This window comes from Oncorhynchus masou, chromosome 6, assembly GCF_036934945.1.
Source record: "Oncorhynchus masou masou isolate Uvic2021 chromosome 6, UVic_Omas_1.1, whole genome shotgun sequence".
Classification (NCBI taxonomy): Eukaryota; Metazoa; Chordata; class Actinopteri; order Salmoniformes; family Salmonidae; genus Oncorhynchus; species Oncorhynchus masou.
In genome coordinates this window covers 59,200,597-59,215,788 of record NC_088217.1, presented here as the reverse complement: position 1 = coordinate 59,215,788, position 15,192 = coordinate 59,200,597, and the positions used below count along the sequence as shown (strand labels likewise).

At 39.5% G+C, this 15,192-nt stretch overlaps 1 protein-coding gene across 6 annotated transcripts in view; it reads left to right on the top strand.

Moving 5' to 3' along the window:
* The window catches only part of rbm39a (RNA binding motif protein 39a), a 45,379-nt gene extending 30,805 nt beyond the window's left edge, over nucleotides 1–14,574 (top strand). For 5 of the 6 annotated variants that reach the window (XM_064969275.1, XM_064969274.1, XM_064969271.1 and 2 more), the window contains 5 exons: nucleotides 11,476–11,562; nucleotides 11,863–11,971; nucleotides 12,150–12,255; nucleotides 12,338–12,416; nucleotides 12,536–14,574. In XM_064969275.1, the coding sequence (XP_064825347.1) occupies nucleotides 11,476–11,562; nucleotides 11,863–11,971; nucleotides 12,150–12,255; nucleotides 12,338–12,416; nucleotides 12,536–12,636 (482 nt within the window). In that variant the 3' untranslated portion in view covers nucleotides 12,637–14,574. The remainder of the gene's footprint in view (nucleotides 1–11,475; nucleotides 11,563–11,862; nucleotides 11,972–12,149; nucleotides 12,256–12,337; nucleotides 12,417–12,535) is intronic. The other variant, XR_010456061.1, reaches the window with a different exon arrangement.
* The last annotated feature ends 618 nt before the right edge of the window (nucleotides 14,575–15,192 follow it).

Here is a 15,192-nt window from a genome sequence, read left to right as displayed (position 1 = left end):
GCTGAGCACGCAATATCAAGTGCGCCTTTAGGTATTTAGTGTGGTGTCAATCAAATGATACATAGGCTGTACGAAGTGCATGCTTGGAGAAGCAGAGAGCAAAGTAATATTTTGATGAAAATGAACTTAATTTAGTCATTTGCACTGCTGGTATGGAGTAAATAAAACGAGGCTGCATTACACACTACAATGGATGAGCCCGGACAGCTTTTTTTTTGTGCTGCCGAACCAGTGGCTGTGCAGTGTAGGCAGTTCAGGAGGAGAGACAAAGGCTTTTTCCCCAAATATATAAAATAAATCATTCTAAATGTAATATCGTGCGCGCGGACTAGCCTATATATTCTGTTCAGTTTGAGAAGGAGAGCGCTTTAGATGGTAAGTAGGACCGGAGGTAAACTTTGATAGCGTGCTACTACTATAATTGATATGATTAAAAGCAATGTTTCTTGCTCATGATGTATTTATCAGAGTTATTGACCTCACAATAATCCAGATTCGAGTAACTTACATTGTGGTGCTGAAACTTGAAGTGGCAGCGTGGCGAAATCTAGCGGAAATCGACAGCTCATCAAATCAAATTTTATTGTGCACACACATATTTAGCAGATGTTTTGCTGGTGTAGGGAAATGCATGTGTTCTAGCTTCAAAGGTGTCTAACAATTCACAACAATCACACACATCTAAAAGTAAAAGAATGGAATGAAGAAATATATAAATATTAGGACGAGCAATTTCAGAGGGCATTGAGTAGAATACAGTATATTCATATGAAATTAGTAAACATTATTAAAGTGATTAATGATAACATGTCCTATGTACATTGCATTTGGAAAGTATTCAGACCCCTTGACTTTTTCCCAATTTTGTTACGTTACAGCCTTATTATATGACAGACTGTTAGTGATCCTTCTAAATTACATAAAGGGGTGCCCCAATGTCTGATACTCGGCCCACTACTGTTTACAATGTATATCATATACAGTGCCTTCGGAAAGTATTCGGACCCCTTGACTTATTCCACATTTTGTTAAGTTTACAGCCTTATTATAAAATTGATTAAACACACAATACCCCAATAGCTATTTTCAGGTCTCTCCAGAGATGTTGGTTTGGGTTCAAGTCCGGGCTCTGGCTGGGCCACTCAAGGACATTCAGAGACTTGTCCCAAAGCCTCTCCTCAGTTGTCTTGGCTCTGTGCTTAGGGTCGTTGTACTATTGGAAGCTGAACCTTCGCCCCAGTCTGAGGTCCTGAGTGCTCTGTAGCAGGTTTTCATCAAGGATCTGTCTGTACTTTGCTCCGTTCATCTTTCCCTTGATCCTGACTAGTCCCCCAGTCCCTGCTGCTGAAAAACTCCCCTACAGCATGATGCTGCCACCACCATACTTCACTGTAGGGTTGGTGCCAGGTTTCCTCCAGACGTGACACTTGGCATTCAGGCCAAAGAGTTCAATATTATTTCTCATGGTCTGAGAGTCTTTAGATGCCTTTTGGCAAACTCCAGGAGGGTTTTCATGTGTCTCTTACTGATGAATGGCTTCCGTCTGGCCACTCTACCATAAAGGCCTGATTGGTAGAGTGCTGCAGAGATGGTTGTTCTTTTGGAATATTCTCCCATCTCCACAGAGGAAGTCTAGAGCTCTGTCAGAATGACCGTCAGGTTCTTGGTCACATCCCTGACAAAGGCCCTTCTCCCCTGATTGCTCAGCTTGGCCAGGTGGCCAGCTCGAGGAAGAGTCTTGGTGGTGATATCTCTGAACTCTATGGACAATTCCTTTGAACTCATCGTTTGGTTTTTGCTCTGACATTTACTGTCAGCTGTGGGACATTATATGTGACCAACTGGCTCAAATCAGTGTTATGTAGAGCTACAAAATGGAATAACATACACTGCATTTTTGAGGAACAATGGGAAAGTAATTCTGCTTTGAAAGCTGATAAACTCATATAATCACTTTTGAGAAAATGGCCTTTGAATGTTTTGGTACCTACTGGAGAGCTCTCCTTTGTCTACACCCATTCAGCATTGTTTACACCCTCTTAAGCCAGCCCCACCCATCTCTATAAGGATTCACATGTGAGCTCATGTGCTAAACAGTGAGTAGTATAGTAAAGATTAGGACTAAAAGTGGTAAAAGTAGTAGCCTACAATAAGGAAAGATTCCAGGTAAACAAAGTGTCCAGATAAAAAATATTTTATAGATATCAGATGACGCTTACCCAGACACACTTGTCAAATTTGATGGGTCATGTGAAAGAAATGCTTTAACCTCCAGCCACATTTTGCCAAGTGGATGGGTCTCTACATAAGGTGTAAACGGTACTTGCATCGTAGCAATATCAGAAATAGATGGTGTCAATATAAAAAGAATAATATACAGTATGTACAAGAACAATATCAGTGATAGATGAGGTAGTTATATACTTACAATCACGTGCAAAGTGGCTGAGCAGCAGGATAAAGAAAAAATTGTAGCAGCAACGTATGAAATCCAATATTATTGGTCATATACACGTGTTTAGCAGATGTTATTGCGGGTGAAGCGAAATACTTGTGTTTCTAGCTCAGACAGTGCAGTAATATTTAACAATTTTATAACATATACCCAATAAACACAAATTTAAGTAAAGGAATGAAATTAAGAGTATATAAATATATGGATGAGCAATATCCGAGCGGTACAGACTAAGATACAGTAGAATAGAATACAGTAGACATAAGAGATGAGTAAAGCAGTATGTAAACATTTATTAAAGTGACTAGTGTTTCATTTATTAAAGTGGCCAGTGTATTCAAGTCTATAGGCAGTATATAGGCGGAAGACTAATGTGATAGTGACGTCAAATGTGCTAGTGATGGCCTAGTGGTGTGTGTGTTAGGAGAGAGTCATTTGAATAGAGGCACTGCAGATAGTGCTGATGACGAGTCCCTCCGAACCACACATGATCAAGGGAATCTATTTTTGGAGATCCTGTTTCTGTCCTGCCCATGACTTTGGTGCAGGGCATTTGATGTCCAGATCCTCTTTGTTGCAAAACTCCCTGATCTTCTCAAAAACATAACTATATCTAGCTGTGTCCAGTCCAGGTGGTGCTTGTACAGGCCGATCATCTATGGAAGGATGATCTTGCGCAGCAGCTGAAACCTGGTCCAACTGAGTCGGAACACTCCTTGGTGACAAAAACACCAGACTCCAGAGCATTGACGCTGTAAAACAGGAAATAACCAAAAAAATTAAGACATTACATCCTTGCGCAACATCAATTCACCTCCCAAATTTAAATAACCTCATACAATGCAATGAAAATTATATTCAGCTGAAGTGCTGGTACTGCTTGAACTGTGGCAGCGGCCTGAAGTACGGAGTCAGGTATTGTTGCCAGCAATCTCAGGCAGTGTTCACTGGTCTTTCTGAAGTGCTGCTTGATGCGGCCAAAGCACCAGTCAGGGGGCAAACTTGATGTGGCCTGTGATCAGGAAGTGAAGGTCCAGACTGATGGAGCTTGTGTGTGGTCCGCCAGGCCCAATACCAGAGCACAAACCTGTTCTTGTTTTGGCCACTACAGTTGCGAGGAATTAAAATGTAGATGGGACCTAGCGGTAGAATAGTAGTGCACCTGCAAACAACAAAATTACATTAAGTTAATGAAAAGAAAATGTAATGTAAAACGTAATATTTTTTTATGCAGCATTATCATGTCAGTTTCACTTACCTACAAATGTGCAGACCAGCAGCACTGCATACAGAAACATCTTGTAAACTGGAAGTTAAAATGATAACACACAGCCCGACTACACATACCTCTGGAAAATTACAGAAATAATTTGAGATCAATAAAAGTAGTGCCAATCATGTTGGAGGTCAATTAATTAATCAAAATGTGTCACATGGGATGGCAGCAGCTTTCCACCAAAGTGTTTGTCCTGGGAGGAGAGTCAGGCGTGTTCTACTAATGCTGAAAGATAAATTCCCGATACAAATATTTTGGCATTATTATACAATAGATATCCGTAATCACCGTCAGACACACCTGGCTAACTTGGTGGGTCATCATCTGGCGAAGTGGAGTCTTTTATTTAGACATGCTAGCTAAACAATGAACCATAATCCTAATACATAGAGTACTAGCAAGACAAACCAATTGCCATAGCTGGCTAAAGTTAACCAAATTGGTTCAATTTTTTGGCGATGTTTACTGACACAGACCATATTCAAACGGTGTTGAGCGTTCGTAAATTAATAGGTTATTTTACGCTCAGGTACACAGACGAGAGTGCTCTAAAACAGTTGTTGCAGTGACGGTCTATTGAAATGCATACTTGCATACTGGAGTCTTTTGTTTGGCCCTAATGTGTCTGTTACATCTTCATTTTACCATCACCCACTGTCCTGGCACTACGTCATGTCCCCCCTCGGGTGTTATTCCCCACGCCTCTTTTACTTGTATGCAATAGTTAATAGTTAAGCATTGTGTCACTCATAAAGTGAACGTCTGCTTTTCTCAAACCTAACGTGCCTGGTAGTGACATGGGTCGACCTGTGACGACCCCAAACAGACTCAACCCTGTGGTTTTGTTATGTGTTGCCCGGCCATGCAATCCCTCCTTGATGCATCTTTGAAAGTCTCTCTTTCAAAACTTAATTTGTGCGTTCTACCTGCCCTCTCGATCGAGGATGGTACGGGCAGTGTAGTTGCCAGTTTATGTTCAAAAGACAAGCTACGTCCTGACACACTTTTCCTGTGAAATGAGTGCCTTGGTCGGAATCTAATTGTTTCGGGAAATCCCCATCTGGGAATGATTTCTCAGTCAGAATTTTAGCTGTGTGTTGTGCAGTTCCTTTTTTTGTAGTGTTGGCTTCAACCCATCATGAGAAACGATCAACAACAACCAGCACATCTTCATGTCCTTTACATTTGGGCAGTGTGATTTTGTTAAGCTGTAGATGTCTGAAAGGTCCTGGTGGGGCAGGCGCTCGTCGTGTCTGTACTTTCCCTCGGCCCTTGGTGTTGTTTTCCATACAAATGTTGCAATTCGCCACAACATCCTCAGCCTCTTTCAGCACACCAGGATTCCACCATTTGCCCACAAAACGGTGAACTATCTTGTCCACACCAATGTGTGCCAAAGAGTAGATCTGTGTCACCAAGTAGGGTAAGAGTGCATTTGGCGCTACACATCTCAGGTTGTATTTCCACACACCTTTGTGATTGAGTTTGCACCCTGCAGCCATCCATTCCCACACTTTATCATTTGGTGCACTGCCATTCCTCATAAATATTTTATTTTCCAACATTCTCGATGCCAGAAATCCAGCAATAATGACATACACCAGGTTTCTCTTCTGCTGAATGAATAATGTTGTTGGTTTCAATTAGAACCTGCACAACTCTGATGACAGCAGGTTTATTGTGTTGATTGATGTCTCTGTCCAGTTGTGAAAGCCTGTCGATGATGTTGCCGTAGTTTTGTTTCTCCCAATCAGTAGTTGTGGGAAAAAAAGTTTTTTGAAATCGTTGTGTATGGATTGCACCATCTGATGTGTGATTGCCCATTTTTGGAGGAATTGAGTGCATCTTCATCTTCCATGTCAGGTAACCCTCTGTGTCTAACCACCTCTGCTTTGAACCTTTCTTCAAATTCAGCAAATGGTTGTTTCAGTTTTTGGACACATATCTCCCCAATTGGTGGTTGCATTGGTCAGACCCTTAACTTATTGGTGACAGGGGGCAGTATTTTCACGTCCGGATGAAATGCACGCCCAAATTCAACTGCCTGCTACTCATCCCCAGAAGATAAGATATGCATATTAGTGGTATATTTGGATAGAAAACCCTCTGAAGTTTCTAAAACTGTTTGAATCATATCTGTGAGTATAACAAAACTTATGTAGCAGGCAAAACCCCGAGGACAAACCATTCAGATTTTCTTTTTAGGTCACTTTCTTTTCAATGAGTTGACATTGAGAATCCAGATTTCTCAGGGACCTTCTTGCAGTTCCTATTGCTTCCACTGTATGTCAACAGTCTTTAGAAATTGGTTGAGGTTTTTCCTTTGTGTAATGAAGAAGTATGGCCATCTTGGACGAGGATAACTTGAAGTGTACTGTTAGATAGTGGCGCGTGACCAGAAAGCTAGCTACAGTTTGTTTTCCTCCTGTATTGAACACAGATCATCCCGTCTTCATTTCTATCAATTATTTACATAAAAAAATAACTAAAGTGGTATTACAAAAGTAGTTTCAAATGTTTTGGCAAAGTTTACAGGTAACTTTTGAGATATTTTGTAGTCACGTTGCTCAAGTTGGAACCAGTGTTTTTCTGGATCAAACGCGCCAAATAAATGGACATTTTGGATATATATCGACGGAATTAATCGAACAAAAGGACCATTTGTGATGTTTATGGGACATATTGGAGTGGCAACTAAAGAAGCTCGTCAAACGTAAGGCATGAATTATATTTTTATTTCTGCGCTTTGTGTCGCGACTGCAGGGTTGAAATATGCTTCTCTCTCTTTGTTTACTATGGTGCTCTCCTCAGATAATAGCATCGTTTGCTTTTGCCGAAAATACTTTTTGAAATCTGACATGTTGGCTGGATTCACAACAAGTGTAGCTTGTGTCCCACATATCCCAGAGAGGTTAAGGAAATAATGTATGGCTCTCCATCCATCGGCCAGATCTTGCTCTCCACCACCCACAGCTCTATAAAACTTTACGCCATGTTCACGGTTGTTCAAAACAAAGGCTAATTACTGTAACCCATCATAAGGATGTAAATTGTAGAGTTTCTTATCACTTCAAATGGTCCCACGTCTTCCTACCCACATCTCGTGGATGCTTCAAAGACTTTGACCATTCGTCCAACTGTTTTGGAGATGCTGATTTATGTGTGATTACTGTCACTGGAGGTCTGTCTTCACTTCCTTTAACAGCCTGTGTTCTGGTTGGCCTAAGGCATCGTTCCTCAACGCTGTCAGAATCTGTTGACTCAAAGCCAGGCAGTGCTGACCAGATGCCTGAAACCCGATCTGCCTTGCACAATTCAATGCGAGGGTAGATGGAGGGAACAGAGGACCCACAGGTGGGGTCAAATCTAGCCTTCAATATCGCTTGTTTCATAGACTGCTAAGAATCATGATCTACTTTTACATAATGATGTTCAGTGGCAAAGGTAATAATGCTCTCAAGAGAGCGGCCTTATGTGAGCTTAGGGAGGAGATAGTTGCTTTTCTCTGCGATTGCCGCCACAAGAAAGCCAACACATACAGAATCTAGCATCAGGAGGATTTCTAAGGGATGTGAAAGATTCAGCAGACTGCTGACATTACACCTCTGGCTAAAAGATTACTGTAGCTCTGCTGGAGTCACTTTTATTCATATCTTTGATACCTTCTTGAAGTAGAAGATTCTCTCAAGGAATAACGGAGTCCATCCAAATCATCTTGGCTCCTGGACTCTGTCCACGCATTTCAAGGCTGTGTTGATACAATGACTGGTAAATGATCCAAGACCAGCTCAGTTAATCCCTACCATTGTAACAATGAGTCGTCATAATGCTGCATCAAATGTACATGATCTTAGGGGCATTGGCAAACACAATGTAAGTCATTTAATTTATGTTCCCCTAATTGCACCTAATACGTCTGTTTATTCTACAGCTATTGTAAGCAGTAATCATGAGCCTATAAACCAGAGTTACATTGTTAGCACTGAGGTGGTGTGCAATAGTAAGAAGACCACTCAGTGCAGGCTGAGCTGCATAATCACTCCAATGTAAATAACATGAGTAAGTCTACCTCTGATAAGCTTCCCAGTAAAGCATTAAAAGCAATCAAGCAACCCAGAAAAGTGCTAAAAAAATAGCCCATATTAACATATGTCGCCTAAGAAACAAGGTCCATGAAGTCAATAACTTGCTTGTAACAGATGACATTCATATTCTGACTATCTCTGAAACTCACTTAGGTAATACATTTGATGATACAGTGGTAGCAATACATGGTTATAACATCTACCAAAAAGACAGTAGGCGGTGTTGCGGTCTATATTCAGAACCACATTCCTGTAAAGCTTAGAGATGATCTAATGTTATATACAGTTGAAGTAATATGGCTATAGGTTAATTTACCTTACCTAAAGCCCATTTTGGTGGAAGCTACTATAGACCACGAAGTGCTAACAGTCAGTATCTGGATAATGTGTGTGAAATGCTTGATAATGTATGTGATATCAACAGAAGTATATTTTCTGGGTGATTTAAATATTGACTGGCTAACATCAAGCTGCCCACTCAGGAAAAAACGTCAAACTGTAACCATTGCTTGCAACCTGGATCAGGTTGTCAAGTCAACCTACCAGGGTAGTTACAAACAGCACAGGAATTCAATCATCAACATATATTGATCACATTTTTACTAACGCCGCAAGTATTTGCTTTAAAGCAGTATCCAAATCCATAGGATGTAGTGATCTCAATATAATAGCCATATCTAGGAAAACCAAAGTTCCATAGGCTGGGCCAAATACAGAGAATAAGAGGTCATACAAGAAGTTTTGTAGTGATTCATACACTGCTCAAACAAATTAAGGGAACACTAAAATAACACATCCTAGATCTGAATGAATGAAATATTCTTATTAAATACTTTTTTCTTTACATAGTTGAATGTGCTGACAACAAAATCACACAAAAATGATAAATGGAAATCAAATTTATCAAACCATGGAGGTCTGGATTTGGAGTCACACTCAAAATTAAAGTGGAAAACCACACTACAGGAACTGAGAAGTGGTCTGTGGTCACCACCTGCTGAACCACTCCTTTATTGGGGGTGTCTTGCTAATTGCCTATAATTTCCACCTGTTGTCTATTACATTTGCACACCAGCATGTGAAATTTATTGTCAATCAGTGTTGCTTCCTAAGTGGACAGTTTGATTTCACAGAAGTGTGATTGACTTGGAGTTACATTGTGTTGTTTAAGTGTTCCCTTTATTTTTTTGAGCAGTGTATGTTGATGATGTAAAGAATATTTGAATGAAGAGCAACCAGACACTGCACTTGACACATTTATGAAACTACTTATTCCAGTTACTAATAAGCACCCACCCATTAAGAAAATTACTATAAAAACTGTTCAATCCCCCTGGATTGATAAGGACTTGAAAAATGGTATGATTGAGAGGGATGAGGCAAAATGTATGGCAATTAAGTCTGGCAGCCCAACTGATTGACAAACCTACTGCAAATTAAGAAATCATGTGACTAAACTAAAAAAAAGAAAGTACACTATGAAACAAAGATAAATTATATAAAGAATGATAGTAAAAAGCTTTGGGGCATCTTGAATGAAATTTTTTGGGGAGAAAGCCAACTCGGCTGCTTCATTCGTTGAATCAGATGGCTCATTCATCACAAATCCCACTGATATTGCAAACTACTTAAATGCCTTTTTCATTGGCAAGATAAGCAAACTTAGGGATCACATGCCAGCAACAAACGCTGACACTACACATCCAAGTATATCTGACCAAATTATGAAAGACAAGAATTGTACTTTTGAATTCCGTAAAGTCAGTGTGGAAGAGGTGAAAAAATGATTGTTGTCTATCAACAATGACAAGCCACCAGGGTCTGACAATCTGGATGGAAAATTACTGAGGATGCTGGCAGACGATTTTGCAACTCCTATTTGCCACATCTTCAATTAACAACACTGTCATCTCACGTTTGGCTAAGAAAAAACCCAGAAAATTCAGTCATTACAATGCCAAACTTTTTTCCAAATTAACTCCATAATATCGACAGAAACATGGCAAAGGTTGTTTAGAATCAATCCTCAAGGTGTTTTTCACATATCTATTCGATGATAAATAATTTGTGGCAGTTGCCTTTCTCCTCTGAAGCAAATGGTAAAATGCACGCAGCTAGAGATTACGCAATAATTTCGACAGAGGACACCAAGCGGGCCCCTGGTAAATGTAGTCTCTTATGGTCAATCTTCCAATGATATGCCTACAAATACGTCACAATGCTGCAGACACCTTGGGGAAATGACAGAAAGTGTAGGATCGTTCCTGGCACATTCACAGCCATATAAGGAGACATTGGAACACAGCTCCCTCAAAATCTGGGCCATTTCCTGTTTGAAATTTCATCTTGGTTTCACCTGTAGCATAAGTTCTGTGGCACTCACAGAAAATATCTTTGCAGTTTTGGAAACGTCAGAGTGTTTTCTTTCCAAAGCTGTCAATTATATGCATAGTCGAGCATCTTTTCGTGACAAAATATCTTGTTTAAAACGGGAACGTTTTTTTATCCAAAAATTAAAAGAGCGCCCCCTATATCGAAGAAGTTAATTAGCACAACAATTTTCAGCTGTGCTGTCATAATTACAAAAGGGTTTTCTAATGATCAATTAGCCTTTTATAATGATAAACGTGGATTAGCTAACACAACTTGCCACTGGAACACAGGAGTGATGGTTGCTGATAATGGGCCTCTGTACGCCTATGTAGATATTCAATACAAAAATCTGCCATTTCCAGCTACAATAGTTATTTACAACATTAACAAAGTCTACACTTTCTGATCAATTTGATGTTAATTTTAATGGGAAAATTGTTGCTTTTCTTTCAAAAACAAGGACATTTCTAAGTGACCCCAAACTTTTGAACAGTAGTGTATGTGGATACCAAAATATGTTTCAATTGCAATAGTTTTCTGGAAGAAATTGGGCATTATTTGAAAAAAGTGCAAGGGTGCCAATATCTTTTCAACAGAAAATAAATCTTGTCTTGGTCAGATTTGAATTGAGCTAGCTAGCCCAGTTTGAATGCAAATCCGAGGTTCAGTAATTTTGGGCTGGTTTCTAAGGTTATTTTGGTGTGGCAGGTATCCTAGTGGTTAGAGCTTTGGGCCAGTAACCGTACGGTTGCTGGATCGAATCCCAGAGCTGACGAGGTAAAAATGTGTCATTCTGCACCTGAACAAGGCAGTTAACCCACTGTTACCCCAGTAGGCACTCATTGTAAATAAGAATTTGTTCTTAACTGACCTGCCTAGTTCAATGAAGGTTAAAAAATATTAATAATGTTTTCCGTTTTTGCCTGTTGGCTCTCCAAAGTTCCCAATTTCTTTGGGTTTGATTGCGCAGCTGCTATAACTGTAAGCTATACACTAGCGAAAGCGAAGACTCTATGGCCCAAATATATTAAATTGTGTCAGCTGAGCTCATAGTGGAACTCATCATTCATTACGTTATTCAGTATGTGCAGCACTAAATCTGGTGGGAATACTGACCCGACAGGGAAAATGATTGGAGCGGTTTCCAGGCAGGCTGGTGGGGCAAAATTATCACAGACTTATTATAGCTTTTGAGCATTAAAAAAAACTAAAAGCTACATAATTCAGCTTTAAGACCGTATCATAAAGTGTGAACAAGGATGAATGTCAAGTCTTCTGTCTTTCAGGCACGGGACTGCAGATTCCCCCAGCAGCACAGCAAGCCCTGCAGATGGGTGGGGCCATTGCTATTGGTGCCATGGCCGCTGTATCAGGTAATAAAATGATGATTAATTGGACAAGCCTATCTGACTGCCATTATTGCTTTTCTCTGAGCTATTTGGAGAAGGCTAATATCATCCAGCATTGATCAAATCTGTTGGTTTGCAGGTAAGACACTGATTGGTTGATTTGGTGTGAGGAGCTGGTCTGTTGTGAGACTCGTGTCAGAATTAGGCTGGATTGAACATAAATAAATAATAAGGAACATTAATAAATGTAACATTTCTAGCACATAGTTTAGTTATTTTAATGTGATATGATGCATTTTTACACTTTTTAAAAAAAACTTTTAGCTGCCATGAATCCTGCCATGAATATGAACATGAATACAGCTATGAACCTACCCTCACAGCCACTTGCTACACACTGTTTCCAGCTCTCTAACATGTTCAACCCTCGGTCGTAAGTATTTAACATTTAATCAAGTTGTTCAATCTAGCATATTCGTATCTCAAGGAGGCCAGCTGATGAAAGTACACAAACTTAAGACTTCTTAGACCTTAAGATGTTATTTGTTCCCATAGACTGGTTCCCAATCACTAGTCCTTTGTGGGTGATAATTTCCCATCTGATTTTACAGTGAAGATAACCCAGGCTGGGATGTTGACATTCAGCATGATGTCATTGAGGAATGCAACAAACATGGAGGAGTTGTGCACATATACGTTGACAAGAATTCCACTGAAGTAAGACTTTTAAGTGTATTTGAATGGTTTTGAAATGGTTGCTGTCTTAAATAGCAACTCAATAAAGTTATAATTTTTTTAGGGCAACGTGTATGTGAAATGTCCATCCGTTCCTGCTGCCATGGCTGCAGTAAACGCATTACATGGTCGATATTTTGCAGGTAAGAGGGACTGACTAAAGAATGTGGTACTCAATTATGAATTGTCATTGACGCAGTCATTTAAAAATATATATGTTTTTTTCTAAACTGTCATAATATCCTTAACATTTTCTTCACAGGTAAAATGATCACAGCGGCATACGTCCCTCTCCCAACATATCACAACCTTTTCCCTGACTCTGTGAAGGCTACCCAGCTCCTGATCCCTCTTACTCACTGATGATCTCTCACAGCAAGACACGAAAAACCCAGATTGGTGGGACACTGTATAATAGATTTTTTTCCCCTTTAATTTTCTCTCTTTAAAAGTTTGACATTTTACAGTCTGTGGTCATTTTTTCATTCCTGCAAGTTATGGCAGTATGTTTTTATTTTATGTTAGTAGATGAAGTAAAATCTTCTTTTTTTTGGCTTTCCATATGCAAAAAATAATCATAGCTTTACTTGCATAGCCACGTCCAAACATGTGTTGGGCATTGAGGGTGGAGTTTCAGCCAGTCTAAGAGTTTATTGGTTAATCTGGACAATTTACCATTTTATATTTTGTGAAGCTTATTCTTGTTCATACATTCTTGTGCTTGAAAGCTTTGATGGGCATGTTTTCCCTGATGAAGTGTACAACTTACAGTTGAAATCGGAAGTTTACATACACTTAGATTGGAGTCATTAAAACTTGTTTTTCAACCACTCCACAAATTTCTTGTTAACAAATGTAAAAATTATAGACCTCCACATGTCTGGTTCATATTTGGGAGCAATTTCCAAACGCCTGAAGGTAACACGTTAATCTGTACAAACAATAGTACGCAAGTATAAACACCATGGGACCACATAGCCATCATACCGCTCAGGAAGGAGACGCGTTCTGTCTCCTAGAGATGAACGTACTTTGGTGTGAAAAGTGCACATCAATCCCAGAACAACACCAAAGGACCTTGTGAAGATGCTGGAGGAAACGGGTACAAAAATATCCACAGTAAAACGAGTCCTATATCGACATAACATGAAAGGCTGCTCAGCTAGGAAGAAGCCACTGCTCCAAAACCGCCATTGAAAAGCCAGACTACGGTTTGCAACTGCACATGGGGACAAAGATCATACATTTTGGAGAAATGTCCTCTGGTCTGATGAAACAAAAATAGAACTGTTAGACCTTAATGAGTATCGTTATGTTTGGAGGACAAAGGGGGGAGGCTTGCAAGCCGAAGAACACCATCCCAACTGTGAAGCACGGGTGTGGCAGCATCATGTTGTGGGGGTGCTTTGCTACAGGAGGATCGTGTGCACTTCACAAAATAGAGGTAGGAAAAGTATGTGGATATATTGTAGCAACATCTCAAGACATCAGTCAGGAAGTTAATGATTGGATGCAAATGGGTCTTCCAAATGGACAATGACCCCAAGCATACTTCCAAAGTTGTGGCAAAATGGCTTAAGGACAACAAAGTATTGGAGTGGCCATCACAAAGCCCTGAACTCAACCCTATAGAAAATTTGTGGGCAGAACTGAAAAAGCGTGTGTGAGCAAGGAGAACTGCAAACCTGACTCTGTGACACCAGCTCTGTCAGGAGTAATGGGCCAAAATTCACCCAACTTCTTGTGGGAGGCTACCTGAAACGTTTGACCCGAGTTAAACCATTTAAAGGCAATGCTACCAAATACTAATTGAGTGTATGTAAACTTTTCACCCACTGGGAATGTGATGAAAGAAATAAAGCTGAAATAAATCATTCTCTCTACTATTATTCTGACATTGCACATTCTTAAAATAAAGTGGTGATCATAACTGACCTAAAACAGGGAATTTTTACTAGAATTAAATGTCAGGAATTGTATAAACTGAGTTTAAATGTATTTGGCTAAGGTGTATGTAAACTTCCAACTTCAACTGTAGATACCCAGACATAAGAAAAGAGGATGTTGAATCTTTTTGGAAATCAAAAATAAAATTCAAACATTGCAGTTTTGTTTATACATCAGAATATTTTTGGCCATTGTGGAGAGGTTGGAGTCTGTTTGATTTAGCTCCATGAGCTCTGGAAACGTAATGACTGATTTCATTTGTGGTCGTTTAGAGACCATTTGGTTTTTCAGTATATGTTTACTAATCAAGATTAGATTTTATAAAGACCTTGATTAAAATGTATTTTAGTTACACTCAAGTAGTTTCTTTCCTTGCTCAATACTGTCTGTAGCACATCATTCTATGATCCTCCCATTTGGTATAAGCATACATAATATACCCACAAAATATATACACTTCTAAGAAAATCCAAAACTTAATTGGAAAAAATGTCAATGCTGATGAGACATAGAATCCCAAAACTCGGGATTTACTGGTCAGCCGAACAGGCAATATCGATATGTTATTAAAAATCTTCTGTAGGCAACAGACTAATGTAAAGGTTGCTTTAAAGGGGCCATCTGTGAATATAACTTAGCTTAGTTCAACTGTCATGCCCCATCTCTCATCTCTTTACCAAAACAGTGGTGGGGTGAAACATTTTGTGTGAGGAAAAAGAACTTGTGAAAAATCAATATCCGGCTAAACAGTTAAAACATGTTTAAACATTTTAAGATTTTCGGCAAAAAATTTACTGTTTATTTCAAAGTAACAAACATTTAGGTATTACGAACAACGTCCATTACCAACTTATCTGAGATCCTACTGTAATTAAGCTTTGGTATGAATTTGGAGCAAAACTGGACTCTGTGTAGGCCGTCATAGTAAATAAGAATTTGTTTTTAACTGAATTGCCTAGTTAAATAAAGGTT